General features: G+C 44.7%; 1 protein-coding gene across 2 annotated transcripts in view; it reads left to right on the top strand.

Annotated features, from left to right (window-relative positions):
* Positions 1–6,622, top strand: part of LOC138268428 (acyl-coenzyme A thioesterase THEM4-like) — a 221,023-nt gene extending 214,401 nt beyond the window's left edge. Inside the window, exon 6 of one of the 2 annotated variants that reach the window (XM_069218049.1) lies at positions 1,538–6,622. In XM_069218049.1, coding sequence (XP_069074150.1) covers positions 1,538–1,599 — 62 coding nt within the window. In that variant the 3' untranslated portion in view covers positions 1,600–6,622. The remainder of the gene's footprint in view (positions 1–1,537) is intronic. The other variant, XM_069218050.1, reaches the window with a different exon arrangement.
* The last annotated feature ends 21,356 nt before the right edge of the window (positions 6,623–27,978 follow it).

Genomic DNA, 27,978 nt, shown 5'->3' with positions numbered 1-27,978 from the left:
TTGCACATCTAAGGATCTGACACCATATTCCATCATCTTAAAGAACTACTGGTTGATCCTTGAGTGGAGGTTACTAGTCGTGATACAATGAGGTGCCAGTTTCTGCAATTAAGCTGTACCTTGCCTGTGTATCCTTTGTGGCAGATGCACATGACATTGAATATAATCATAGTGTCTACTGGGAGGCAGTAGGGAACTTTCAGGGCAGGTTTGATGTGGTCTGATTATGGAGGTTAAGCTACATTTTGATGCTCTGGTTCTGAAGTCTTTGTAGTCCGGCAGTGAGTTTCCTAGGGAGGGCAGAGTGGATGATGTTGATTTAGTCGAGACACAGCAGGACAATGGCTCTTGTTATCTCAATTCTGTGGTTGGTGTGAAGGAGTGGTAGAATTTTCTGAAGAAGAAAGAAGAAGCTGCATGTTCATCTTTTTGCCACAGTATGATGTTGAGGTGAAAAGCTCAGCTACTCACAGCTGAAGACAATTTCATAACTTCTGATTTTTGGTAAGATAGAGGGAAGGGTTCAGAGGTTTGTCAGGCAAACAGTTGTTCACCACTTAGGATCTGAGTCTCCCATCTCTAATCTCATTGTTGGCAACATTTATGGAACACTCTATTTCATGTGATTCAAGTCTACAATTAAGTTTGTTAGAATCTATAAATCATTTTTTCTAAGTGGAAGTGTATCTGTGTCAGGCATGTGGAAATTTCCCTGAAACTCCTTGAGAAGGTATGCTTGGAAAACATATATAGGTTTAGAAAAAGAACACCATAATGCTGGAAGAACATCATACATCATTAGGCACGTGGACACTTCAGCTGATCTGATCCTGACATTTTAGCTGCATTCATTGAGTAATTATTAAAGTCAGTCTGTGTATAATGAATTGGAGGCTGGGTGAGGCACTGGAGGTCACAACACTGTTCCTCGTCCCAGAACAGTTTTCGTGCTCCAAATCAGGGTTTTCTTCTGTTTTCTTCCTGAGCTTCCACAGTTGCCTAGTCACAGCTTTTCAGGTGCCTCATCCACCAATTCTATATCAGTGGTTTGCGTTGGCACTGTGCACTGGTGGGGTTTCTTCATCTTAATGTTTATTCTTAAGCTTACTCCTTTTCTGCCAAGTTTCTTAATGTTCCTTTGTTTTCCCTCATGCTCAGTTCTGCTATTCTCTCACACATAACTGGAAGGGTACCCGTAGGTACTATTGGTATAGCCCAGTCCTTGGCCTAGAATGCTGTTATCACACACAGCCTACTCACTGCATCATACCATTCAACTTACAAGAGACACATAGACACCACATGAACTTCAGCATGCCAGATAGAATCAGTTCCCCATTGACGTTTGTTAACGGTCCACATTATTCTAAGAAAGGCGATGCATATAGCCTAGGATTCAAGGCTATAATTTAGTAGCTTGGAAAAGGAGCAGAGTATTGTGTGGTCTGTGAGTCCAGTTGGAAAACGTTCCTTGTTTACCTCTTGAACTGATTGCCTTCTCTGTCCTTAAACTGACTTTCTTCTCTTCTCTTTCAAGCACTGTTTATCTTACTCGATTGGAAGGCTGGGCAGGACAGCCCCTTAGCGCTGGAACACTAGACTTCAGAAATTGTACCTCTATTCTCTGCAGCCAGCATCAACTGGAAGATAAAGAGAATGAAATTGACTGTTTTGAAGTTGACAACCTGGAATGGATCCAATCTCCCTGATGCTGCACTTTGTTACATTCTTTGGCATTCAAATGTATTATGTCACCTAACCTTTCAAGAGTTTTTATTTACCCACTGCATATCAATTAAGAATCATCTATGGGTTTTATCTTTGGTTTTAGCTTACTGAACAATTTAGCCTTTGGCACCCTGCCTGCTCATCCCTGCTCTTATCTGGCTGTGCACGTTGCCAAGCTGAGACCTAATAGTCAGGTAGTAGGTTTGTGCTCAGGTTAAACTAATACTGTCAGTGTAAAAAAAACACTAAGGGATCAGGGAGTGGAATCAAAGCTATGTTCTCTGATGATACTGTTGATATTCGGCTAAATGTGGTGTCTCTTTTCACTCCCTGGAAACTAACACAATTATGCTGTTGCACTCATTTGAGTTAATGCCACAAGAAGTGAAAGATGGGTGCCCGCACCATTACCATTTTTATATGGTTTTCACAGTGTCCATGGCAAAATCTTCTTTGGGGTTTGTACATGGAAGGTTAGGATCACTTTGTCTCTTCCCCACTGGACCATCGACATAGTTTGTTTTGTGGAGCTGTGAGTATTTGTTTCAGAGCCAGTAAGCCTGCAATCAGAAAAATTAATCTGCCACAGTGTACAATGAGTATTGTCATCGGTATTATTTTATTGGGATGTTTTAGTTATTTTTCCAGTCTTTTTCCAAAATGTTAACCATCGTGTTTCATCAGTGTTTAACCCTTTTTCTTTTAAAAAGGTTGTTTGTTTGTTTCTACATGTTTTTTCTAATATGTTTTTAGTGGTGCTGGTATTTATTGCGAGCAAACCTGCTATAGCTAGCCCTATTATTTATATTCCTATAAGACAGGGGAACATCTGTGTTGAGGACAAGTAACTATTATTTGGTTTAGTCTCACACTTTACCAATTATTCCAATTATTGAAGAGCATAGCTCTGTTAGTCAGTCTTATTATCTGAAATTGGCATACTGAGACTTTTGTTAATTTCACCATTCCTTTGGAGAAACATTTTACTCTACTGTGCGTGAATTTATAGCAGCTCATAATGAAGATGGTAGTGTTACCCCTATTTAAGAATTTTTAATGATTTTTTGAACATGCTTTTCATTGCCAGGTTAAGGTGTGAAGTGCTTTTTGGGCCTTGCTTACCAGACAACGCAAGTTGTCCGATTGGAAAAGACCTATTGTGTGCTTACCAAGAACTAAGTGAGCTTTAAGTTCGATCCATCGGTTGGCGTTATTGCTGCTTTCTTTTACTTGCTTCTTCTTTGATGAATTTTCTTGTCAATCTTGTGTGTGTCCCTCCACTGACTGTGCTCCCTCCACTGCGCCTCTTCATAATGCTCCTCATTGATTGACTTGTGCACTCCCACTGCTCACGTTTATGGAGCTACTTATTTTCCTTTTTGATTAAACACTTCTTGAGAGTGTATGTGTCCACTGGTCTCCTTCATGTGCTTCTCTTCCTTCTGCACTCTCTCTCTAACCTGTGTGCTTCTCTGTGTTGCATTTTCCCTGTGTGCTTTGCCCCCTGCTCCCGTGTTGTTCTCTTCCTTGTGTGCGTCTCCCCTTCCTTCCAGGCTGCTCCCATCTTTGTGTGTTGCTTTTCCTTTCCTACTGCACGTGCCTTTGTTCTTACCTTTCTCACCGCATCTGCTCCCTGATCCACTCTTCCACGCAGCTCCTCCATTTTTGCCCCACAAGCCATAATGTATTATTTTAATTAGCATTTTTGTAGGGCCAGGCAGAATTTTTTTGCCAACCTCTCTGCTTAAAAAAACAAAAGACGAACTTTTGTGCTGCTTCGTTTATAAGACGTTTTCTTATTCACAGATTCTTCTTGGATTGGTAAATAAAAAAATAATGGTGCCTAGTAATTTCGTAGGGGCATATATTCATGGTGATGAATGTGCGGGCATAAATCGTCAAGTGGGTGCACGCCCTCCAAGTAACACAATGCCTAACCTTGCCCTTTTCCTTTTGGCAATGCAGCACAGCGTCAGCAAGAAATGACCCCCCTCTCCCCCCCCCCCCCCCCACCTCACCCGCAGCATCGTAAAAAGGCAGTGGCAAAGCTAAAAGGTCCCAAATAAATTACCTATTGGTGTTGCCAGCCCTTGTTACTTATTTTAATCGATGGAATGTTGCACACGGTTATTGAAGTTATGTAGCTCACTGCTTCCATTGCCTTGTAGCGATATTGCCTTGTCCCTCAAAGACATGCAGAGCTGATTAATATGCAGGAATATGGGGTCTTTTGTTTGAGGACCAACATAATGTTAGGTTAGTGTTTCTGCTGCAGTGAGGTGGCTAACAGAATGACCAAGAAAACATGTGAGGATCTAATGTCAAGCATTCATTGTAGACTTCTTCTCTTTACCATACCATTCCCACGGTACCTTATAAAGATTGTTTAATATTTTAAATCTAAGAAGAAAGCTCTAATTTCAGTAGGGTTTAACCAGTTTTTATCTGTTTAATCCGACAACATGCAATAGTCTCACAAATGTGTTTATTTTTCTAGTTGTGTTTGCATGGGCTGTGCATGTTATCTTAATCCCTGACTGTAGGAAATCCACCTTTTCTGTGTGGTCACCTCAGATTATTCACCTTTATCTAAACCCTATTTTTGTTAGCTTTTGACCTCTGTGCACTTTACACTTGCTAACCAGGAGTAAAGTGTTTGTGCTCCCCCCTTTAAACATGGGTAAATTAGTTTATTCCTGATTTGCACTTTAACTTGCCCTGAAGTCCTTAGTATATGGTGCTGAAAGTGCGCCCATCGCCTGGAAGTTCAACACTACTGGTGGACTGCAGCACCTATTGTGCCATCCGGTGCAGAGGCAGTCTGAACATGGCCACAGGCCTACCCTGTGTAGCCTGACTGCTGCAATGCAAAACTTGGAGTGCAACTTGTCAAGGACAAAGAAGAGGGCTCAAATGATCAGTTGCCTGGCTTCCAGTGTGACTCAGGGACACACAAAGCTGCAGGAGTAATTTTCCCTACAAATTGCAGGTGACCAGTGGCAACTGAAACTTGAACTGGACTTTTCTGGTGGCCTCTACGTGGCACTCCTAGAGTCTCTAGGTGTCATCCATGAGGTCCTAGGGGGCTTAGAAGTATACTTCTGAGAAAAGCACTTAACTGGCATTTCCACAGGTTAGGATTCAATTTAAGATTTGCCTCTTTCAAAGGCTCTAGTTTCTCAGAAAAAACTACAAAGTATCTTTCTGTTTTGGGACTAAGAAACTTTTTAAAGACAAAACTGAACGATCCAGTGTCTCAATGCGGTCAGCCTGTAGCTGACCAGCAGTTCCACTCGGGCGGGTTCGATTTCGGACCTGTCCTGCAGAGACAGCTTTTTCCTCAAAACAAAATAACAAAGACACTTTTTGGATTAGGACTTTTAATCTTTTTTCCAACATTTTGGCTTTGTAAATCCTTATGTCCGTTAGTTGCCATCATTTTAAAAATCAACTCTCTTGTGAACCTGATTATGCCTTTTAGAGGTCCTGTAGATAATAACAAAACAGTCCATTAGATCACTGGTAGAACTGTTACCACAATAAGTTGTGGCAGTGACTTTTTCTGACTTCCAGACTTTTACTGGGATCAAGACACTCGGTGTATGTGACCAGGGTTCCATTGTGGTCTAACTCAAATCGCACCTATGTCCAAGTACATCACAACCATTGACTATAATTAGCACTTTGTGGCAGTATTTTGACTTAAAATGTTAAAAACTCATGTCTACAATTTCCCTTATTGAATTTCTGTGTGTATAGGTTTAAATGGCATTTCGGATTACAGCACTATTAAAACATAGTGACCATATAGTGCAGTAAGTTACATCTTGATTGTGTCTGAAGACACCTTCATTAGATTGTTAACGTTTTGGTGTCATTTTGCTCATCAAATTGTTGTCTATGTTTTTAAGTGTCCTAAGTTAAGCCTGTCTACTCTGTGTCATACCTACCAGGGGGTTAAGCTTAGGTTAATTTAGCGACTTTAAGGGGTCACTCTAATAGGAGTTGTGTTTATTCTTTGTGGTGGGTAGTTGTGCACTAATAATCCAATTTTTTACACTCACCATACCACTCATCCCCTCTGATGCTATCATTTAAGGTTGTGGTTTAGTAGACAGCAACAAATGTGGGAGGAAGCAGGCTAGTGCTCTGGGGTTAATACTTCAGTAAATAAATTGACATGATTATTGTTGCACTGCAAACTGAATCATCTCAAAGTGTTTCTTAAAGGAAGACTTCATCTGGCGCAAATTGAGTTTTGTAAAGGAGAGCAAACAGCATTTACAACTCCTATAGCTAATTTTTGCAATTATGTAAGAGGACTTGCTTGATGCTTATTAGCCGACTTCTCCTAAAACGAGAAGCATGCCACGAGTGTGAGCTTGGGACAGCATTTGCATCATTTATTGCTTACCTCCTTGTGATATTACTGCTCAGTATCTGCACACTGCTTCTGCTTGACTAGGAGATTGTGCACGTTAGAGGCACTCCTCGTACAGGAGAGGTAGAACGGAAGGATGCAACTGAACTATTAACTTGGAGCAAAGGTGCAGCAGCAGAGACCTATGGAGGGCTATGGAGCCAACAGTCTGCCTGGAGGTCCTACAGTCATCGAGCAGTGGGTCAGCCAAAGAAGCAAGAGCCCGATTCCCACATCCATCTCTGGGTGTGTTACTAAATTATGGGACTGATCCTTTTGGAAGTGTTTAGAAAATGAAGCTGTTCGACTCCGTAGATAATTGCACAGCTTAATGAAGAGACTTCGAGGACGACGTTATTTATATTAAGACTTAAGGATGTACCCATCCTTGGCTACATTTTAAGTGTGGTGTTATGTAAATGTCTTTAGAAGAAAGTAAGAAATATGTTGCTGAAAAAAAGACGATTTGTGCAACATGGTTTGTACGTGTATTTCATTTTGACAGGTATAAAAAAAAGAAAAGAATGTGTTTTGATACGACCTGCTGTATTAAAGGATTTTAATGACTATTCCAGCAAATTGAGACAACCCAACCAAGTATTCAGCACTTCTTCTGAATATAAATGTTTTTACATTACCATCAACCTGTAAGTCTATCATAAATCACCAGCCCTGAGTTGTGCAGCAATCTGTTGGAAAATCAACCCTAATATTTTGTAGAGACCGTATCTGCGGGTAGTTTGCCTGATTGTGACAAGATTACATTGTCACACAAGGCTATGCGGTTTTGTCATGTGATTTAGTGTTACAAAAGACAGGAAGAAAATGTTGCAAAAGTAACTTGTTTTCGTTCTCTGTCTAAATTACTCTAATACAAGAGAACAGATGTCCTGTTATCCAGTTTCATGATATGAAGCGTTTCTGTTTCAGGTGTATGGTAATACTGACTTGGCTTACTAAGGTTTTAAACTTGTAAACTGCAGATTACACACTAGTTTCAGCAGTGGGTGTAAACACGTCTGGCCACCTAATAGAATCGGGATTTTTTGGTTGTTCAAGGAGAGGGTGTCATTGTGACAATCGGTTACAACTTGCACCACCTCGTTAATGAACAGGGTGAAAAGAGTTGGGGCAAGGACACAGCTCTGGCGCACCCCCCGCCTAATATCTATCCGGCCAGTGAGTTCCCCCTGGCTGCCCCATCTCACTCGTGCATAGGTATTCTCATGCAGCCTTTGAATTAGATACACTAAATTCCCCGGGACACCAATTTTGTTCAAAACTTCCCATAGCTTCTCTCTAGGGACAAGGTCAAAAGCAGATCTTAAATCCACAAAGGCAACGTACAATTTTTGTTTAGCTAAGGTAACATATTTCCAAAATAACAATGAAAGCCTGGTCCATGGTGCTAGTTTGTGGGCGAAAACCAGCCTGAAGAGGGGATAATACCTGGTTGTCTTGAGCCTGTCTAAAACTTGCTTGGCAAAGATCTTTTGCAAATTATCAATAAGACTAATTGGTCTATAATTAACGGGCGAGCCCACATAACCTTTTTTTTATATAGGGAATATTTCCACCCCATTCCACGAGTCCGGAATGGGGCCACCTGCTGCTATGGCATTCAACAGTGTGTTTATATACCACGCCCATATGACGGGTTCAGATTTAAACAGGTCACCAGGTATCTTATCCGGACCAGGGGCCTTGGCTGGTCTCAGGGAATTAATGGCTGCAGTTGTTTTGGCTATTGTAAAAACAATATCCTCCGCAGAACCTTCAGTGCAGAATCTGCAGTCATCGCCCCGTTACCCGGAAAATCCTGTTGTACAGTTAAGGCGTAGATCTCGGAAAAGTGGGCCACCCATCTTTCAGGCTGAATGTGCATGCTGATAGTGTCATTGCCTCCTCTTGATCTACTGGCCAATAGCCTCCAGAAAGAGCCATCGTCTCGGTTCTCGACTGCATCCAACATCTTCTGCCAGATCTCGTATTCCCAATTTTTTTTTTTTAGCTAGTTCCAGGGCCTTGGTATACCTAAGTCTGGCATTTTTTTATCCCCCCCCCGCGAGTGGTTTTTAAGAGCTGCTTTTAGATTAGACCTCGCATGAACACAATCCTTATTGAACCATTCCCTAGATTGAGTATTGTCAAGTGTCTGCCTAGAAATGGTTTCCTTATAAAAGATGCCCTGTAGGGTGCCTACCATTTCTGTTTGGATGGTCATAATTGGAATAGTATCAACCTCTCGCTCATCAAAGCTGGAGAAGAGTTTTAGAAACAATGAATAGATTTCCTTGATCAGATATGGATTTGATATCACTTTTGGACAGCTAACACGGGTTTGTCTAAGGTTCAGGCGAGGAATCGGGACATAAGTGGTCTCTAAGTGCTGGACTCTTCCAAATGCATGGCTGGTTAGAATAAGGCACAAAGGATTATGATCGCTGTCATAGCGAGGTTCTAGCTTCATATCTAAGGTGCTTGTCCAAAACCTGATGTCCACCAGGAGATAGTCAATAGTGCTAGAGGAAAGCCCTTGCTTAAAGGCGGAAGCACGTTTGGAATCAGATCTAGTATGGCCATTACATTCTCTTAGTCCAAATCTTAAGCAGACAGAGGCCATCTGCAAGGCGACACAAGAATCAATGAAGGGGACAACCTCCATTGATTGGGGGATTACCCAGAGTTCGTCTTCCTCAGTTGTCAAGCTGCTAATGAGATAATTTGATGCAAAGGAACAGTTAAAATCTCCAGCAACCACCAGATAATCTGATGGATTCAGGAGCTCCATAAATTTGACTAGCTGGGCAAGTGCCTTAGACTCTGCACCTCGTGGAACAGACCTTGCATACACATTAACCATGATCACTTTAAAACCAGGTTGAAATGTGAGTTCAACGCCCAGTAAATCATGTGAATTAAAACGTAATACTGAAAGATCATGAGCCCGCCTATCGGCCAACCAAAACCCCCAGAAGCAGGTTTGGCTGCAGAGAAGTAGGTTATAAACACATCTAAATGGATCGACTCTTCAGCCCAAGTTTCTTGAAATAAGCATATATCTTGCTTGTTGATAAAGCTGACCCACTCGGGATCTCCTAGCTTTTTCTCTATTCCTGCCACATTTCAGGACATGATGGTAAGTTTTGAGAACACGGTTTTTGCCTTAGTTCTCAGATAAGGGACAATCTCTGGGTTCTCAGGCCATTCTGCTCGACTAGCCTTAATAGCTGCATTGAAAATCCCTACATAAGGGGCAGACTTTAGTCAGTCCAGATCAGATAGCGAAGGAGAAGGATTCTCTGTCATAGATGGCAAACAACTCCAAAATGAAACTTGGGCCCTACCCGTGTGGTCGTCAGATGAACTACAGCATCTACGCATCTTGCCTCCAGGTGGATGCATACAGAGACCAATGCCAGTTTCTCTGCCATCACTTAAGGAGCCAGTCCGTATGTCAAAGGCAATAAGATTATTCACCAGGGTACTATTGGTGAAAAGAATTGAAATATAATCAAGTTCCGACCCCGGTTGTCCTGTCTACACACCTCCTGCATGTCAGACCGGATAACAGAGAGTCAATTCCTCTGTGTGCGTATCCAATGGATAACTTTATTAGTGAGGGAGTCATGTGTGTCTCTCTGTGGATGGCTGGCAACCTGGGAACCCCTGTCATGAATATGTAGGCATCTTCCCTTCACCAACCATATCTCCCCTCCATGTCGTGCACCTGTGTTGGTCTTCGTTGACCAAGGGATGGAATTCTGGGTGAACTAACAGGCACCTGCGCACCCGTAACTCCTCCAGAATCTATAGATGAGACTATTTTGCGGGAAATGCTTGGATCCCGCGAACCGAGGGTAAACTCATGTTGGTTTGGGTCTGAGTTGGGCATTCGCCCAATAGCGGCCGATATGGTTGGGCAAAGTGCCCTTCCGTTCACTATTGTACTTCTAGACCTTACCCTGAGCCCTATACGTGTGGGAAGATTGGCCACTTTGCCACTGGTATTTGGTGATCGGTTCAGAATTATAATCGACCTCACTGGGCAGTTTACAGTTGCATGCTGCCCTCTGTTCGGAAAGCCCAGAAATTGTATTCAGGAGTGTTACTACCAAGAGCGTCAAATCGTCCAGCTTCTGGAAAATAGTTGCCAGTTCAAATGCTTCATTTGGTTGCATCTTCCTATCTTGTTTCCCCTTGTCTGGTTCATCTGGGGCTGTGCCTAGGGGACATTCTGGACTTTCACTGGGAAAAGACAGGGCTGAAAATCTGTTTGAACAGGGAATGTAAATAGAGATTAGGGTCTTATGTCATGGAGATGGAAGGTCCTTAGCTTGAGTACGTTCAGCAGATTCCACATACGGAGCAAGTCTCTTTGATGGTGAGAAAATTGCATCCTGGGTTTTGGGAGGGTAGTGAAGATCCACCTTTACATCCAATTTGGACATCTGAGATTTTTTCCTAAAAAGGTCAGGGATCTTCTTGTGCAAAGAGGTGTCAGGGTTTGGGAGGGCAGTGATAGAAGGGCTCCTCAGTACTGCCTCAACCTCCTCGAACAGTGAATCAATAGTTTTGAATTGGTTCTTGCCAATGGTGGAGCGTCCATCCACTTTCCAACTAGGCCGCTTTTTATGTTTTTTAATGCCAGAGTGAAGCACAGGAATATCATCTGCCTTCCGCTTCCCCATATCTCACGTGCAATAATCAGGGTTTTAGTGGGGAAAAAAGAAGTAAAAGAACAAATTTCAGGGACCAAACTATGTGTCTCCTTACCTAAGGCGCTTATATTCCAAAACCAAAGGAGATGGCCCAGCCCAGACTCAGACAGGCGATGACGGGCAAAGATTGGCCCGTCATCGCCTGTCTGAGTTCGCGCCCGAGCGCGTCCCGTGCCGCGGTGATCATGGCCCCTCAAAAAGCTGAGAATGCTGGGGGATGTGGTCCTCTGTCCCCCAGCAGCCAAATCGGCGTTTGCCCAAATGTGTGTCACGCTCCATGGTAATCACTGCCACTGAAAAGGGCCTGGAGGAGCCGAGAATGCTGGGGGATGTGGTCCTCTGTCCCCCAGCAGCCAAGACTGCGTTTGCCCAAATGCGCGTCCCGCGCCACAGTGATCACGGCCCCTGAAAAGGGCCTGGAGGCACTGAGAATGCTGGGGGAAGTGTTCCTCTGTCCCCCATCAGCCAAGTCTGTGTTTTCCCAAATGCGCGTCACCAACCAAACATATTCATTGACTTCTTGTGCTGGTCACACTAGTTAATCCAACTTAACTAACATACTTGAAATCAATAATATGTAAATGAAAGACCCTTAATGGACAGAACCACTGTATCCTGACATGGAGTCATTTGGTAACCTTAAGAGTGGTTAAATAATGTGTGTCCACTGATGGAGATTTGCTGTCAACAGACTTGATTTGATTTCTTGAATCATGGTATTTCCACCATTATTTTGTGAGTTCTCTAAGACCATTAGTGATCTTATTGCTAAATTCAAGTCAGTTCACCTTGCTCTAATTTGTCCTTAATAATTATAGGTGGCCCACTAACTAATAGGTACGTGTTCTGCTTGCTACATCCCTTCCTTAGGCTTTAATTGTCTTTATCAAAAGAATGCCCATTTGCTTAAAGATGGCTGCATACATTTACCACATAATCAGTTTAAATAGACAGATATACGTTTAGCACTGTAAAAAAAAGATGTGGTGGCAAGCCCCACTAGAGGAATCTGTAAGTTGCAGAAATGTAATTTATAGCATTTGAGGAAATATGTTGTTGGGGTTGTAAAAAGTCAAATTCTCTCTTACATGGTCCTTCCTGAACAGTCTATATATCGGTTAACTAGCCTGCGAGCACCCGCTTATTAGAGTGCTGAAGCCCCTTTGGTAATTTCAGATGGACGTTTGAGAGTCTAACACTGATTTGTCCAAATATTGATTAAGCGTTTTTTCAGTTGTCCTAAACTGCTTAAAGGATGAAACGGTGACTCTGCACTATGCAATTGTGAATGACCAATGGCAATGCTCAACTTTCATGCATCAAAACGGTACTTGCGTGATTTGGAAAGAATGGTACTATTTTTACTTGTCTCAGTGATGTGTTCGATAAAGCCAGGTTACTTTGAGACCACCACCCTTTTGTGAGGATGCTAGGAAGGAAGCAGAGAATGTGACTTGTGGGTGCAGATTCCATTATGCTCACTTAATGTTGTCATGTTTTTACTGCATTCTTGAGTTTCTCAAATTGCATAGCGGGGAGGAAAGAAACAGCAAAGGACCAGTTGAGATCAGAGAAAGTCTGCATGATAGAGGCAATGAGAAAACACCATGTGGATAGAGTAGTCTTCCTTAGAACACTGGTGTTTCACCAGGCTGTTTGATAGTACATTGTGGTAGCTAGCTGTAGGCATCTGATGGGCAGTGACGGAGGAAGAGAGTATGAAAAGGTAATTGAGAAAGGACTATGTGAGGGCAGGAATAACAGGATAGGGATCTGGATATGGTATGAAGGGTTCAGGTGTCAATACGCGAGGAATCTGAGAATAACAGAAACTTGAAGATCGTAGTACATACTGGAAAGCATACTAGCCAGAGAAACCTACACATTAGGCAGAAAAACCTCGTCCCCATGTCCGGAACCATACCTCAAATGCAAAATCACTCCAACAGCTACAGTTATTGTCAGACCTCAGTTGAACTGGGAATTTATGTGATTAGGGGTTAGTGACTGACCATTACATTAGTTTATCTGGTTTCCTGAGACATAGAGATCAGTGTTAAATAAGTAGTCCGCTTCATTGTGTCTGAGGCTCGACCTCTGCACTCGCTTATCCTCGTGAGTTGTGGATTATTATTTTTTTGCTTAAGATCTTCATTTACAGTGCCCAGCTGGCCTCTTTAGCAAAGCCTGTATGCTTTGAGATAAGCGACGCTGCACCCAGATATCAGAGGCAATGGCCAGAAAAATGATATGCACCCTAAAGGGAATGGCTGCCTATGCAGTATAACAAAAAATACAATGTGAAATTCTTCTTTGGCATAGCGAGTGACACAAGGCTTGAAAGAGGGGATGGTTGGGGTACGTGGAGTAGTACACATATGATGGGTTTGCATGTTGCCTTTCCAAACTTTTTGATGTAAAATACTACTTTGCTGCAGTGCACAAACTTTTCTGCAACCCTCTGCCAACTGACACATGGCATGCATTCTTAATAATAGTCGATATCAAGCATGCATGCATTGCAATTAAGTTGAGGCTACAAGCCCACCTCCTCTTACAAACACAACCTCACTAATCTAACGCTAAAGCTTCACTTCGCCTCTCCTTGTGCTGTCGTCATTGAACTTTTAGCAGGCTCTGCTGGTATGTAGGATTATAATAATATGGACGAGGACAAAGATAAAAGAAACATAGGAATTGGGATGGACAGAGGACTGCACAGTAATTCACAGTCACGCTGCCCGAGAAGACAATGCCAAGTAGCCAAGTTTCGTGAAGGGTGGCGTTGCTGAATATGTTTATGCTGTCAGCGTCCAACAATGGCGTGACTGGACTGAACTCAATAAACTAAAGCTGCTCGGTTTTCACGTTCTTGTGGTAGGTTATCCTGGATTGAGGGATCGCAGCTTTTCTGACTCCTCTTATATGTGGTAGATACTGATTGAGAGGTTGGTGTGCAGAGGTGCTGACTGACCTCACTGCAATTGTATCTCTGGAGAATGGTGGGGGATTACCCCCTGTTGCATGGAAGTACCAGCAACCAAGCACAATAGCTCAAGCTATCTAAATATTGTTAGACTCCGGTGGAAGAGGCCATGCCACGTGGTTTACCCACACTTGCTCTATGATGTTGGGCCTCCAGAAGCGAATCAGTAAAGTAGCTGGATTTACGCTACTTACAGTAAAATACGTTCTAGTGGGGAAAGAAGGAACTCTTTTGTCCCTAAGGAAAGCTTTCTCGGCTCTGCATTAGCAGCAAGTAGTTATTTAAGTATATCAGTTACTGTGCTGCACACACGCACATTTGAATTTTTCATTCTGGATGACTTCACCAAACAAATATGTATATGTGCGTAAAATGCTGCTCTGGACAAATACCCATGGTTTAAAAATAAAAATTTTATGACAAGGTATACCTCAACAGGGACAAGCATGATGAGAAAAACTCTGGAGCGGAACGGGCTCCTGGAAAAAAACGATGGCAGAGAGAGGGGAATCCGCTGGAAGCGGAATCCTGGGTCGGTGCACAGATGGAGTGGATGGGTAACATACGTGCCTACTGCATGTGTGATGAGCGCGAGCTGCACATAGCTTTATTTTTACGGCTTTTCACAGCCGTGGTACAAAGTGCAGAACTCGGAAACGGGCAGGATGTCGACAGAGCAGATGCATGTCCCTCCTCCCTGTTAAGCAGCCCAGCCACAAACGTCCTTACTGCTAAGCATATCTGGGGGATACGGTCCCCGAGACCAATTTTTAGTTTAAGAGTTATTAGTCTTCTGGCACTGTTCCCAGGAAAGGATGACCTGAAACTACTAGCTGGGCCGCATGCGTCATTTCAAATCGGGATTATGGATTATGGAAACGGCTCAGAGACTGGTCTTTCACGTGCTGCAGACAGTGCAATACTGTGGCGACACAGGCATGTCCCAGAGGTGTCCCACTGAATGCCCATAGCATAAGTGCTTGTGACATGGGATTCATACAGGATTACTTACATTCCGCAGGCGTCCAATCTTCAAGTAATTCTCAGCTCACAGGTCGTCCCAAGTGGTGAGCTCAGTGGTAAAGCAGGTGCAGTGACACTGGGCCCAGAGCCCCGAGGGGTCCATTGCACCCTTGTAATTGTTGCGTTTCATTACCTCAGCAGCAGACAGATGGGACTCGTTCCTTGCTTGCACCAGGGCCCACGGCATCCTCGCCTCAATACTGGGTCGTTCCTCACATTTTTAGCCAGTGCAGGGTCTGATTTGGGGGCGCACTGGATATCTTGCGTCACGATACTCCTCATCCTCTCTGAGCTACCACTTCATGGAAGTCCAGGTTGGTTGCTGTCCCCTGGTCGGACAGCTTCAGTTTCCCAAGAATGTATATAGAGTTCCCCATCGCCTGGACCAGGCAGGCAGCTCTTGGTTCGTTGGTCACGTGTTCTCCTTCGATTTTTTGCACTTGCCAATTCAGTCTCCATCAGCCATTACACACATCCCATATTTATACTTTTTTAGTGCCGCATTTGCGTCACTTTTTGCTGCAAAATCGGCGCAAACTTACAAAATACAATTGTATTTTGTAAGTTTGCGCCGCTTTTGCGTCAAAAAGCGGCGCAAATGCGGCGCTAAAAAAGTATAAATATGGGCCATAATGCTCTGAACAAGATTCGAATGGGGTGGGTGAATAGGTAAGGGAAGGCTTACTGGAGAGTAACTCCCCATTGATTTCTCACTATCACGGCACCATATGACTATACAGTTAGGATCCTTACTTCGAGTTCTACCAAAGGAGACTGACCACAGAAATATCTACCAGAACGAAAGTAGGTTGAGAGGAAAGAGGTCTGGACACTCCAGTCGTGAAGAAATGAAACAGGTGATGTTGAAAGTAATGCCGTGCGAAAAAGCAAATAATTTTTGTCAAACTCTATGAGGTGTTTCCTATTTCTCGACGGTTATGTTTTCAGCTTTGCTACTTACGCATGAGAATTGTGACTTCCTCAAGTGATGTCACATTTATGAACTGCAGGACAACTGTCTAGTTGAAAATGTGGAAAGTGCAATAGATGTTAGTGCTTTCACTAGACTGGGGCAAACATTTTCGAGGACTTCAAGATTAGAGAACAACTTTTTGAAAACCATTAAAAAAAGACTCAACTCATGTCTGGAAAAAACACTTCACAGCAACGCTGCAATATATGGGTGAACGATTCAAACGAAAAAAACACATTAAAACCTCTTCTGTAGTTCTTTTGGAACTTTCCCCATAAACATGTTCCCCCACACAGTTTTTCGAAATAAATATCGTTACCATGTTGCCCTAACCAACTTACTGAATGCCTTTCATATTGAAAAAAAATTCTAAACTTCCCTTTTGGTTGGGATTAGAAAAGATCCATTTGTTGTCTTTTAAACTGGGACAGCAGTTTTAATTTCTTTGCTAAACTCTCATTAATTTTTAATGTCCAAATAAAGTCCAAGTGAAATCGACACATGCTCACCACTGAAAAGGAAGAAAATAAGAGTGATCTTGAAGTGAACCTATGCCAAGTAATGATGCTAAACCCTCGACAGGAGGCCAGCCCAAGTACCTGACCCCTACTGCGTGTGCAGCCAGACAGCAGGAGGCCCAAGGGAGGCATCAAAGATTCAACTAAGATCCCATATATCAGACAGAAAAACAGCACCAGGCCCAAAAGGGACAAGAAAGTGGAAAAGACTTGGAAGGCCTTGCACAAGTGCAAAGTGTATAGACATACACCATGCAGGGTAATGAAAGCGCTGAATGAAGAGTGGGCAAAAGAAGAAGACGTTCCAGTAGGAACACAGAGCAAAAATGTAGGCTAGAAAACCAGTTGGCAGGGAAACTGGAGGCAGAAAAAGCAAGACAAAGAACCGTGCAGTATTAAGCGCAGAGTACAACGGTAGGAGCATAATAAAATGTAAGAGCGGTGGCAAGATACAAACCCCTGGAGAGGGAGAGCTTACTACACCAAAACAGTGGACCTAGCTACCAAGCTAGAGATTCTCAATGTACAAAGCCACCAATTATGGCACCCAAAAAAGAATATGAAGGGGGGTAAAAATATGGCATGTGAGACCCATGATGGGACAAAGGTAAAAAGGAGTGAGGGTCTGGGAATAGGTCCCGAAGGATGGAAAAAGACATTGGAAATCCCCACGGCACATGCCAAGGAAAAAAGACAGAAGAGATGCAAGATGTGGAATTCCTATCGCCCGACGCCCGGGACATCTTGTTTGGGGTCAAGGGCAACAAGTTTTTATGTTTACTTTGTCCTTGGGAAAAGTAGGCCCAACCCCCTGCAGCACAAACCCTTTGGCTGCCTGTTTACAGAGAGTTGAACTCTCTGCAGTTGAGGTAATGTGTTTCCAAAAGATAATGCTGTTCGAACTTGTATTTATGGTTCATTATTTGAAAGCCTTCATTATTAGGGTGCGTGCTGTAAATAAATGTTTTAAGGTCACACTTCACTACTGACGTTGGTTCCAGTACAAAAAAAAAAAAAAACGTGTACACCCATGTTTGAAAAGTTTAGGCTAAGAGCCTAAGTATAATGCTCCCAGAATGCTCTCTGATTATATGCAAATGAAGTGTCATTTAGTAAAATGTGTTGATGCATGCTAGTATTTCCCAAAAATATTTCTAATGGAAAATCAGTGTAACCATTTTCAACACGATTATGGGAAGCATGAAAATAAACAAACACTGACAAAGCCAACTGATCTGACATATTTTTATAAGTCTTTTAGTTTCATCAATGCATGTCTTGTTTTGACATGGCTTTTGTAACACTTTATTGTTGTGGGAGCTACCAGGCCCTCAACATTGTAACAAACATTGGCAAAACCCCCCCAAAAAGTTTTTGAACTCTTAAAGCACACGTTGCCACCAGCGGCATAACAAAGGCCCCGCAGCTGCCCTCCAGGGGGCCCCGTCAGCACAGCACCTGCCCTGAGTGAGTCTGGAGAGGGGGCTCCTCCATGTTCTTTGCAAAGGGGCACCCTCCACTTTTGTTACGTCACTTATTGCCACTGTAGTTCCTGACACTGAACAAAACTACTTTGTGTGGCAATATGCTCCTTGTGGAAGAGCAGAATGCGATCACTCACAGTAAAGTCAGCCGAAAGAGAGAGAAATAGAAGTTTATTAAAAACAAAATGTCTTTGTTAACACCAGACCTAATTAGGGACCAAGACCCACATGTAGGTAGCTTTTTGCATGTCGCAAACAGCGACTTTCGCTGTTTGCGACGTGCAAAAAGCACATTGCGATGCACAAACCCAGTTTTGCGATTCAGTAACCTGGTTACCGAATCACAAAACGGGTTTGCGACTCGCATTTAGTAAGGGATGTTCCCTTCCTAATTGCAACTCGCAGTGCAATGTAGGATTGTTTTGTGACCGCGAACGCGGGCGCAAACCAATCGCAGTTTGCACCCATTTCAAATGGGTGCTAACACTTTCGCAAAAGGGAAGGGATCCCCATGGGACCCCTTTCCCATTGTGAATGTCACTGTAAACATTTTTTCAGAGCAGGCAGTGGTCCTGCGGACCACTGCCTGCTCTGAAAAAATGAAACGAAAACGTTTCATTTTTCGTTTTTGTTATGCATCTCGTTTTCCTTTAAGGAAAACGGGCTGCATTACAAAAAAACCCCCCAAAAACTGTTTTATTGAAAAGCAGTCACAGACATGGTGGTCTGCTGTCTCCAGCAGGCCACCATTCGTGAGGGGGTCGCAAATTGCGACCCACCTCATGAGTATTCATGATGTGGGCATTTGCGAAGCCCTTGCGAATCACAGATGGTGTCAAGGACACCATCCTACATTCGGATTTGCGACTCGCAATTTGCAGGTCACAAATCTGAACCTACCTACTTGTGGCCCCAAATTCTTAAAGAAAGTCACAAAAGTGCACCCATGGTATATGTCGTACCCCTATAAAATATTTGTGAACTGTATTTTAGCGTGGGTAAATACGATGTGTAGATTTGCTCATGTGAAAATCTATTGAGCATTTGCAAGTTCATTTTCCCTCCAGCCACTTTCTTCCCAACCCTGGAAGAAGTTCTAATTCTGCCATTGTCAGGAGTAAATGTCCAACCTTTCTTATTATGGGAAAATATTAGAGAGAAGCTGGTAAAAATCTTTAAAACATGCAGGTTAGTAGGTTTGCAGACTCAAAGGCATTCCAGCCCTGGAACTATTGCTTACTGCTTCCTCCAGCCCCAGTATGCAGATCTGCAGAAAGGTGGCAAAATAAGGAAATTGCTACAGTAGGGATTGAAACTCCAAGTATTCAAGCCCTACTATGGTAGTAGCCCAGGCATAATCAGAGAGGCTATTAATTGCTGCCATAATTTGTCGCCACACTACATGGCACCAAAGGGACAAGTAGATCTTTTTACAGGACAAGTAGATTTGAGAAGCAACCTGTCCCCTGGACAAGTAGATATTTTAATAAATTCCACACCCCTGAAGATGTAAAGAACACCAGCAGCAAGTAAAAAAAAATGCACCACCCAGTCCATTAGAACGAACAATGAAGATAAGAGACCAAAAGGACACCTAGTAAAGCTGAAGCCCAGCTGAAGACATTAGAGGAAGCAATACCATACTGGAAAACGTTTCCAGTAACGAAATCCAAGAATGAAGGATACCACCGTAAAGGTGAAAAAGAGGAACCGCATTGCCTCCAGAAGAAGGAGTACCAGAAAAGATCCACAACATCAAGTGGAAAAGAAAGAACCCGTGAACAATAGCATGGGAAAGGCCCAGGGGAGGATGGGGATAGGGGAAAAAACCTGATAGAGAGGAGTACAGCATCAGTACAGCACTATAGTAGAAAGGCAAAACGCCAGAGATCTGAATACCGCGTAAAGGTAACTGAAAGCCACTGTGCCACAGGAGGTATATGAACCCTTGACGTACAGGTGTCCATGACACCAAAGGCACAAGACGTGACCCCTGAGGCACAGTTCCTGTCGGAGACAGGGAGCCGGTGCCTTGAAAGGAAGAAAGCATAATTAGTGAGCCAGAGCAAAATGGACCAGGAAGAAAGGTGATCAGCAGCGAACACCAAGTCCTGCAGCCCCTGACAGCAGTGGCATGAAGGGAACCACTGTCTGGAGAAGCCCGTACCACTAGATGCAGAAGAACTTGCCACCAAGCCATAGCACCTTGAGCTCAAAAGACAGGGAGTGGAACCTGCAACAAGCACAATGTGAGCCTGTAGCAGAGGGGAAACAGAAAATAGAACAGTGAAAAGAACCCTTCCAAAGAAGGGAGCCAGAGGTAATGAACCTACAAAAGTAGGCAAGAAGTGACTCCGGAAGGAGTACATAAATATATATCCACATGAGGAATAAAACAAAAGCAATGCATAAAACAGCATCCACTACCTAAGCTCAAAGAGCGAATGTCCAACCCAATCTCTTACCAACAGAGATGGAGGGGAAATGTCTGGGTAAATGAAAGGATAAGCAATGGTGCAGGTATGCCCAACATGAACAAACCCACAAACCATGGTAGAAAAAGACCAAGGAAAGGCGGACTGTCCGCCAGTATTCAGGCCAAACGAGAAAAGGGCACCCTGCCCGTCTCAAAAGTAGAAGCACACCAAACATGGCGAGGCCTCGTCTAAGGTAAACAATAGGGAGAGTGGAAACCCACCAAGAAACTACAGAGTACGGAACTGTTATGGCAGTGGAAGCAACCCCATGAACAAATAAGGCTGCACCAGCAGAGGCACAAGATATCCTCCAGAATCGCTGCTCTGCTGAAATGAGCAGCAGAAAAGAAAGGCTCTGTGCGCACCAATGGAAGCGCACCAAAATCCAATGTGAATGACAAAAGAGCAACCCAAAAGGGAGTCCAAAATGATTCAACGAACAAGAGAAACACTAGCACCATAGACAAGGGGTGAGAATACTGACACTTGAGAGGAACATAACAGTCCCCAGAAAGTCGCAGCAGACGACGACCTGCGATAGAAGAAGAAGGCCACTATTCCCCACCATGGGAATCACGGAAATTATGCAAGGCAGAATCTGCATGTGCCCCAAAAAGCGAAATCAAAGGGCATATAAAGTAGAGCATCTCGCACTGGAGAGGAGAAATTGGAAGTCGCTAACCAAGCCCTTCAACATATGGTAACAAAAGCAGCCATGATCCGGCCAGTGGAATCAGTAGAATCCATACCAGAGCGAATGGCAAGGCGAGCAGCCTGCTGATCATTTCTGATCAAGGACATCAGAGCAGGGCGAACATCGTCAGAAACCAATGGCAGTAAATGTTCACGGAGTCCCAAAGAGCATGGGAAAAGCGGACCAACACACAGGAAGTGTTGATGGAACGAAGAGCGGCACTAGAAGAGGCGAAAAAACGCCAGCTAGCAGGAACCAAATGTAGAGTTTCCCTGTGCGGTGCACTAGGTAGAACCTGTTCCAGAGTAGGAAAGCCCAAAGCCATTTGAGTAACAAACCCCCGAGGGGTAGGGTGGTGGCGAAGACACAAAGGGTCTGCCTGTGCCAGCTAATGCCTGTGCAAAACAGACCGATCCACCTAAGGACCAGAAATAGGCTGAGGCCAGACACCTAGAAGGATGTCATAGAGAGCCTCGCTAAAAAGGCAGAACTGGTTCAGTGTCAGATTGATCTGGTGTAAAAGATAACAAGGGATCAACAGACAATTGCACCGTAGGAAGATGCAAGTCCAGAACATCATACACCCGCTTTAAAATATCAGCGAATGCCGTGCTGGCTTCCGTCGCCAAGCCAGGGGAAGTGAGCAGGCTAGATGCTGGGGAGGAGTCTAGACCACTAGCATGCCCCAAATCAAGCACCCAATCAGAGAATGAACCTGGAATGGACCACAGAAGGGGAGCAGGAGGAAGAGCAAGGGGGTCAGAAAGTGGATCCAGCACAGAATCCCTATGTAAAGTCCCCGGCGCTGCTCCCAGCATCGGCGTCGACTGATGTTGAGTGGGGGGAAGCTTCCTTGGAAGTGGCGTCGTCCGACTCCGGAGATATCAATATAGGCACGTCGAGAGGAGTCGACAGGTCCACCGGCGCTGAGTGGGGCTGCAGGACAAGCAAATCAGGCAAAGGTGAAGGAGGTCGCACAAGGCAGTGCGCTGATGTCGGCTTCGAGAGTGTGAGCAAGGACCGAGGTGGAAACCGCCAGCGAAGACCCTGCCAAAACACTCACCACCTCCATAGGGCCCGAAGACGCTCCCGAGGGAGGGGATGGACCAAAGATAGAATGAAGGGACGTATAGTAACGTTGCATTTGGTCCATAGTCACCCCGGCGCCGGGAAACGGCAGAAGGGATGGGGTTGACATGGGCGCAGACTCCACTGGAGGAGAACGCGGAGGGAGAGACACTGAAGATGTGCAGACGCCTGGGAAGACCTACTTGAAGACGTTGAAGGTGAAACCGAGGTCAACGGAACCATCCGAGAACAACTCATGGGGCACTCCTAGGACCGCGAAGATGGTCTGCGACGCCGGCGCAAAGAAGACCGGTCTGCCTGTGCCGCAAGGAGTTTCATACAACACTCCCTCAAAGACTTCGGGTTGAGAAGATGGCAGGCGTCGCAGTCGTCAGCATCATGATGAGACCCCAGACACCACAAACAGATAGAATGAGGATGTGTGGCCGACATCTGCCTGGAACAGGATCCACAGGGCTTAAACCCAGAAGGCATATACACTATTGTACTGTATAGAGATGTAATCGAAACAAAATACCCAACGTCAGGTAGTAAAGGCTAAAGGGCCCGAGGTACTTCAAACACTGGATCCGCGTTGCTGTGCGGAAAAGAAGAAATGGACGTCAGTGCGTCAGAGGAGGGAATATATGGACTCCGCTGATGTCATATCTGGCTACGACATCGCTGCGGAGTCGCTCGGCATCCTCTACCGACCTGCAGAGATACTGCTGAAGAAAAGTTTCCAGATCCAGTCTAACAACTGGGAGAGAATTCTAAGATAAGGAATCTGCAGCTAGTTGCCCCTATCAGATACTCTAATTAGGAGGAAGAAAAGGGAACCTGGCAAGCAACAATGACACCTCCTCACAGGACTATCGGTCCGAACAATTCCAAACATTTGTGGAATATAATTAAGGCTCCGTGTTTCCCATTTTTACAGATAAATACAAACAGAAAATTATCTGTTTCCTGTTTCTATTTATTTTTAAAAGGGGAAAAATACTGACAATTTTTCTTCTTGTGAGTGACTCCCCAAACTGTATTGCACAAATTACAGACCAGCTGCTAAGCAGATAGACTCCATGGGCTGTTAAAAACAGGATGAGATTCCCAAAATACAGGCATATTTTAACATACATTTGTATATAATGCTAATATTTTCCTGTGGATATAGTGTTTTGCTTAATTTGCTAAAGTGCAACAGGCATATCAATATATGAGTACGTTTATCAGTTAAATTAATATGGAAATATACCATTTTGCTACTCCATTTAGTCTCAAACCACAGAATAAATACCAATAAAATGGTCAAAAAATAAATATGGATAAATACAGACGGAAATGGTAAAAAAATAAAAAAAAATAACATAAAACATGGACCCCTAAATATAATAGAAAACTGTACAATCAATCTACAAAGCAGTACGAATTTCAACATCCCAGTGTACTCAACAGCACATTTCCCCAAAAAGTCTTGACAAGTCCTCATACTCTCAGAGTTATCCTGAACAAAACACAGACATTGCAAACATACAGAACCTAACATGCTGGCTCACGCAGGATATTGTAAGGAGGCAATTCAAATTGTTAAATTAACAAAGCCTTTGGACAAAATATGATACTGCAAGAATGCTTCTTAGGCCAATCCATCATTTTTCACCCACCATGCCACCTCAGTTTGGGCCCAGCCACATGCAAATCTGTCTGGGTTCTGCCATCCCAAGGCTCTGGAAACTGAGCCAAGTTAAGCCCTTTCCACACTTGACACTCAGGGTAGTGAGGGCGAACAGTCACATGCTTCTTAGAGAGGTTGTATGAGAGGCATGAGCACACCAACAGACTCACTAGCTTAAATGTCCAGCCGAGTGATTTTCATTTAGAAAAACAAAGTACTTTTTAATTGCACAGCAGTTCTCACAATTGCACTATTCAGTACACCATACAGATCGATACCCCTGATCATGATTTTCTTGTTGGTGCTATAACCCTTTCCCCCCTTTCCATGCTGTCCCTTGCCCCCATGTGTTCTCTTCCACCCAGGTGACCCTAGCAGCATCAGACCCACAGTAGAACTATGGTAGAACCATGAATAATGCTAAGGTGCACTTTACGTTTACTCACAAGTCAAATGTGCATTCAGTCACTGCAGAGCACTTCCTTTCTTGGTGAAGAAGAACTGGAACTGGCCAATCTGGGGTGGTTTGGGTCTCGCTATTATACATTATTTTATAGATAGGGGATGTGGCTTCACTCTCTCAAATGTCAGAACTGATTGGGGTGGTTCTCTTCCATGATTCCTCAACAGGCTACACCCTAGGCACATCATTTCTGTAAAATTACGCTTCTCACACCATCCAGCACTGAGCCTGTCGGAGACGGTAGCATCCGCCACAATGGTGCAATGATGTGTGAGTTTATGAATCTGTAGTAGTAAGGAAGGAGAAAAAAAGGAGCATGTCTGAGCTAGAAACGTCTGGAACTTGCACAACAAAACTGCAGTACCATCCATCACTCCTATCATCAACCAAATGGCAATGCTCATGAAGAACAAAATCTTCATGGAATTTTTGAAGATAGCCCTGTCACCATTCTCCTTACTTGAATGTCTGGCTCTTCACACTCGAGCCACAGGAAAGCATGTGCCTACACTCTAGATTAGAGTGATGCAATGGCCAAAAAGAAAAGGTGGGATTCCTGATACACATGCAGCTGGTCACTCAGGGGTACAAACCCATATACCACGGAGAGGGCATTCTCGTCCCAACACGCAGACACATTTATCAGCATTTGGAGTTTCTCACCGCCACCGCATGAACAGAGAGCAGGATGCAGAGTGAGACTAAACAGCAATTTTATTTAAAAATTGTTTTATTTAAAACTCTATTCCTGAAACATTTCCAAGAAAGGGTGGCAGCGAGAATAAGATGCATTGCCTGTACCTTTTGCCCGGTTGACTCACATCTTTAAAATACTTCTTTTGTGAGGATAAACAGCTGAAGAGACGGAAAAAGCAACACTGTGTGAACTGACCCCAGGAAACCCTGGCCCATATTTATACTTTTTGACGCAAAACTGCGCCAACGCAGTTTTGCATCAAAAAAATTAGCGCCGGCTAACGCCATTCTGAAGCGCCATGCGGGCGCCGTATTTATTCAATGACGTTAGCCGGCGTTAGCCGCCGGCGCTGTCTGGTGTGCGTTAAAAAAAACGACGTACACCAGGCAGCGCCGGCGTAGGGGGAAAATGGCGTATGGGCGTCCAGAAATGGTGCAAGTCAGGCTGAGGCAAAAAAATCGCCACAACCCGATTTGCGCCATTTTTTTACGACGCCCATCCCCCATTGAAATGACTCCTGTCTTAGCAAAGACAGGAGTCATGCCCCCTTGCCCAATGGCCATGCCCAGGGGACTTCTGTCCCCTGGTCATGGTCATTGGGCATAGTGGCATGTAGGGGGGCACAAATCAGGCCCCCCTATGCCACAAAAATAAAATAAAAAAAATACTTACCTGGACTTACCTTAATGTCCCTGGGGTGGGTCCCTCCATCCTTGGGTGTCCTCCTGGGGTGGGCAAGGGTGGCAGGGGGTGTCCCTGGGGGCAGGGGAGGGCACCTCTGGGCTCATTCTGAGCCCACAGGTCCCTTAACGCCTGCCCTGACCCAGGCGCTAAAATCCGGCGCAAATGTGGGTTTTTTAGACCCGCCCACTCCCGGGCGTCATTTTTGCCCGGGAGTATAAATACGACGCATATGCATCGCAGTCATTTTTTAAGACGGGAACGCCTACCTTGCATATCATTAACGCAAGGAAGGTGTCCACGCAAAAAAATGACGCTAACTCCATGAACTTTGGCGCTAGACGCGTCTAACGCCAAAGTATAAATATGGAGTTAGTTTTGCTTCAAATTTGCGTCGAAAAAAACGACGCAAATTCGGCGCAAACGGAGTATAAATATGCCTCCCTATGTATACAAAAGGACCCTGGCATAGCTATGTTTTTCCTCATAAGAGCGGATTCTTTCTGGGTCTTTGCATTTCACAACAAGTGTACTTAAATGTGATTTTGCTTCAAAATGTGTATTGCAATAAAAGCCTATCTGCCTCTTATTAATACTGTATGAATTTTGATTTTGCATCTAAAAGTGATTTTGCACATAAAAGTGATTTTGCACCTAATTGTGATTTTTGAATCCTTCAAATGTTTCCAAACTCTTGTTCATATTGCACCAACTGTAATTTTAGAAATGTTTTATTCCTATATGTAATTTGTGCTCCTAAGAGACTTTCAACACTCCTATTGATTTTGCGCCTGATGCGATTTTGCTCTCAGTGTGCTGTCAACCTAATATACCCTACTGATGTACCTCTAACTCCTAACGTGACATATTACTTCCACATTGTCTTTCTGTGTTGAGTGATACAGCATGACTGCATATTGTGGCTTTCCTATACCAAGGGGGTGATTCTAACCCTGGCGGTCGGTGATAAAGCGGCGGCCAAACCGCCAACAGGCCGGCGGTCCAAAAAATGGAATTCTGACCCTGGCGGGAACCGCCAACACAGCCCGCCACTTTAACACTCCGACCGCCACGGCGAGACCGACAAACAGCGCGGCGGTCACCGCCAACAGCCAGGCGGCAGACAATGTACCGCCCACACTATCACAACTCACCAATCCACCACCTTTTCCGGGGCGGGAGCACCGCCGATAAAAACACGGCGGAAACAGACTACGAACGGGAAAACGCTCACCTCTACGCACTCCACGAGTACGGAGGACAGCATGGAACCCGAATTAAACATCCTACCTGCTCTCGTCTACCTTCTCATCTACCACGAGTACGAAGTCCGGCGCAGATGACAACGGTGAGTACTGCACCTACGACACACGGGAGGGGGGAGGACGAAAGGTTACGGGCACACACATATGCGACCCCCACCCCCCCCCCCCCAAGATGTACACACCAATGCAGAGCAACAACTCACAGTGACACCACCCAAACACCCGTAAAAAATACAATGACATAACCAAATTGAGAATAAATATTTATGTACAAAATAGCTCCAGAAAAGTCTTATTCAACCATCAAAAAATATTTCATTAAAAAAAAGTATTTACACAGCAGTGGATAACTGAAGCAAGTAGTCCTGCACATCTTACGAATTCATCATGTCCGTGGGCCAAAGTGTAGCGAAACAAGGGCAAAGCCCACACAGGAGACCTGAGTCCTTTGGAGAGAACACTGCACGGGCATCTGGTGACAAAACTACAGGCCCCTCAGGGGGAAGGGAAGGGGGGGGGCACCACAGCCACATGAGTCCACGACACCAGATCCACGAAGGGGCCACCATGCCCACTGACATATCCTGGGGAGTGCAAAGCCACAGTCTCTCAAAGTCTCTACAGTGGGTGGCTTGCCCACTGTGCCATCCTGGGAGTGCAAAGCCACAGTCCATCAGGTGGATAACAGAGTCCACTGGTCATGGAGGATGCATGGTGGGCACAGTGAACCGTGAACAGTGCTTGACAGGAAGGGCCCAGCGGAGCGGTGCTTGACAGGAAGGGCCCAGCAGAGCGGTGCGTGAGACGGCGGGGCCCAGCGGAGCGGTGCGTGAGACGGCGGGGCCCAGCGGAGCGGTGCTTGACAGGAAGGGCCCAGCGGAGCGGTGCTTGAGAGGGCGGGGCCCAGCGGAGCGGTGCTTGACAGGAAGGGCCCAGCGGAGCGGTGCTTGAGACGGCGGGGCCCAGCGGAGCGTTGCTTGACAGGAAGGGCCCAGCGGAGCGGTGCTTGACAGGAAGGGCCCAGCGGAGCGGTGCGTGAGACGGCGGGGCCCAGCGGAGCGGTGCTTGACAGGAAGGGCCCAGCGGAGCGGTGCTTGAGACGGCG

This window comes from Pleurodeles waltl, chromosome 12 (assembly GCF_031143425.1).
Source record: "Pleurodeles waltl isolate 20211129_DDA chromosome 12, aPleWal1.hap1.20221129, whole genome shotgun sequence".
Lineage (NCBI taxonomy): Eukaryota > Metazoa > Chordata > Amphibia > Caudata > Salamandridae > Pleurodeles > Pleurodeles waltl.
The sequence above is the reverse complement of the archived record's forward strand: the minus strand, read 5'-3'. Positions and strand labels throughout refer to the sequence as shown.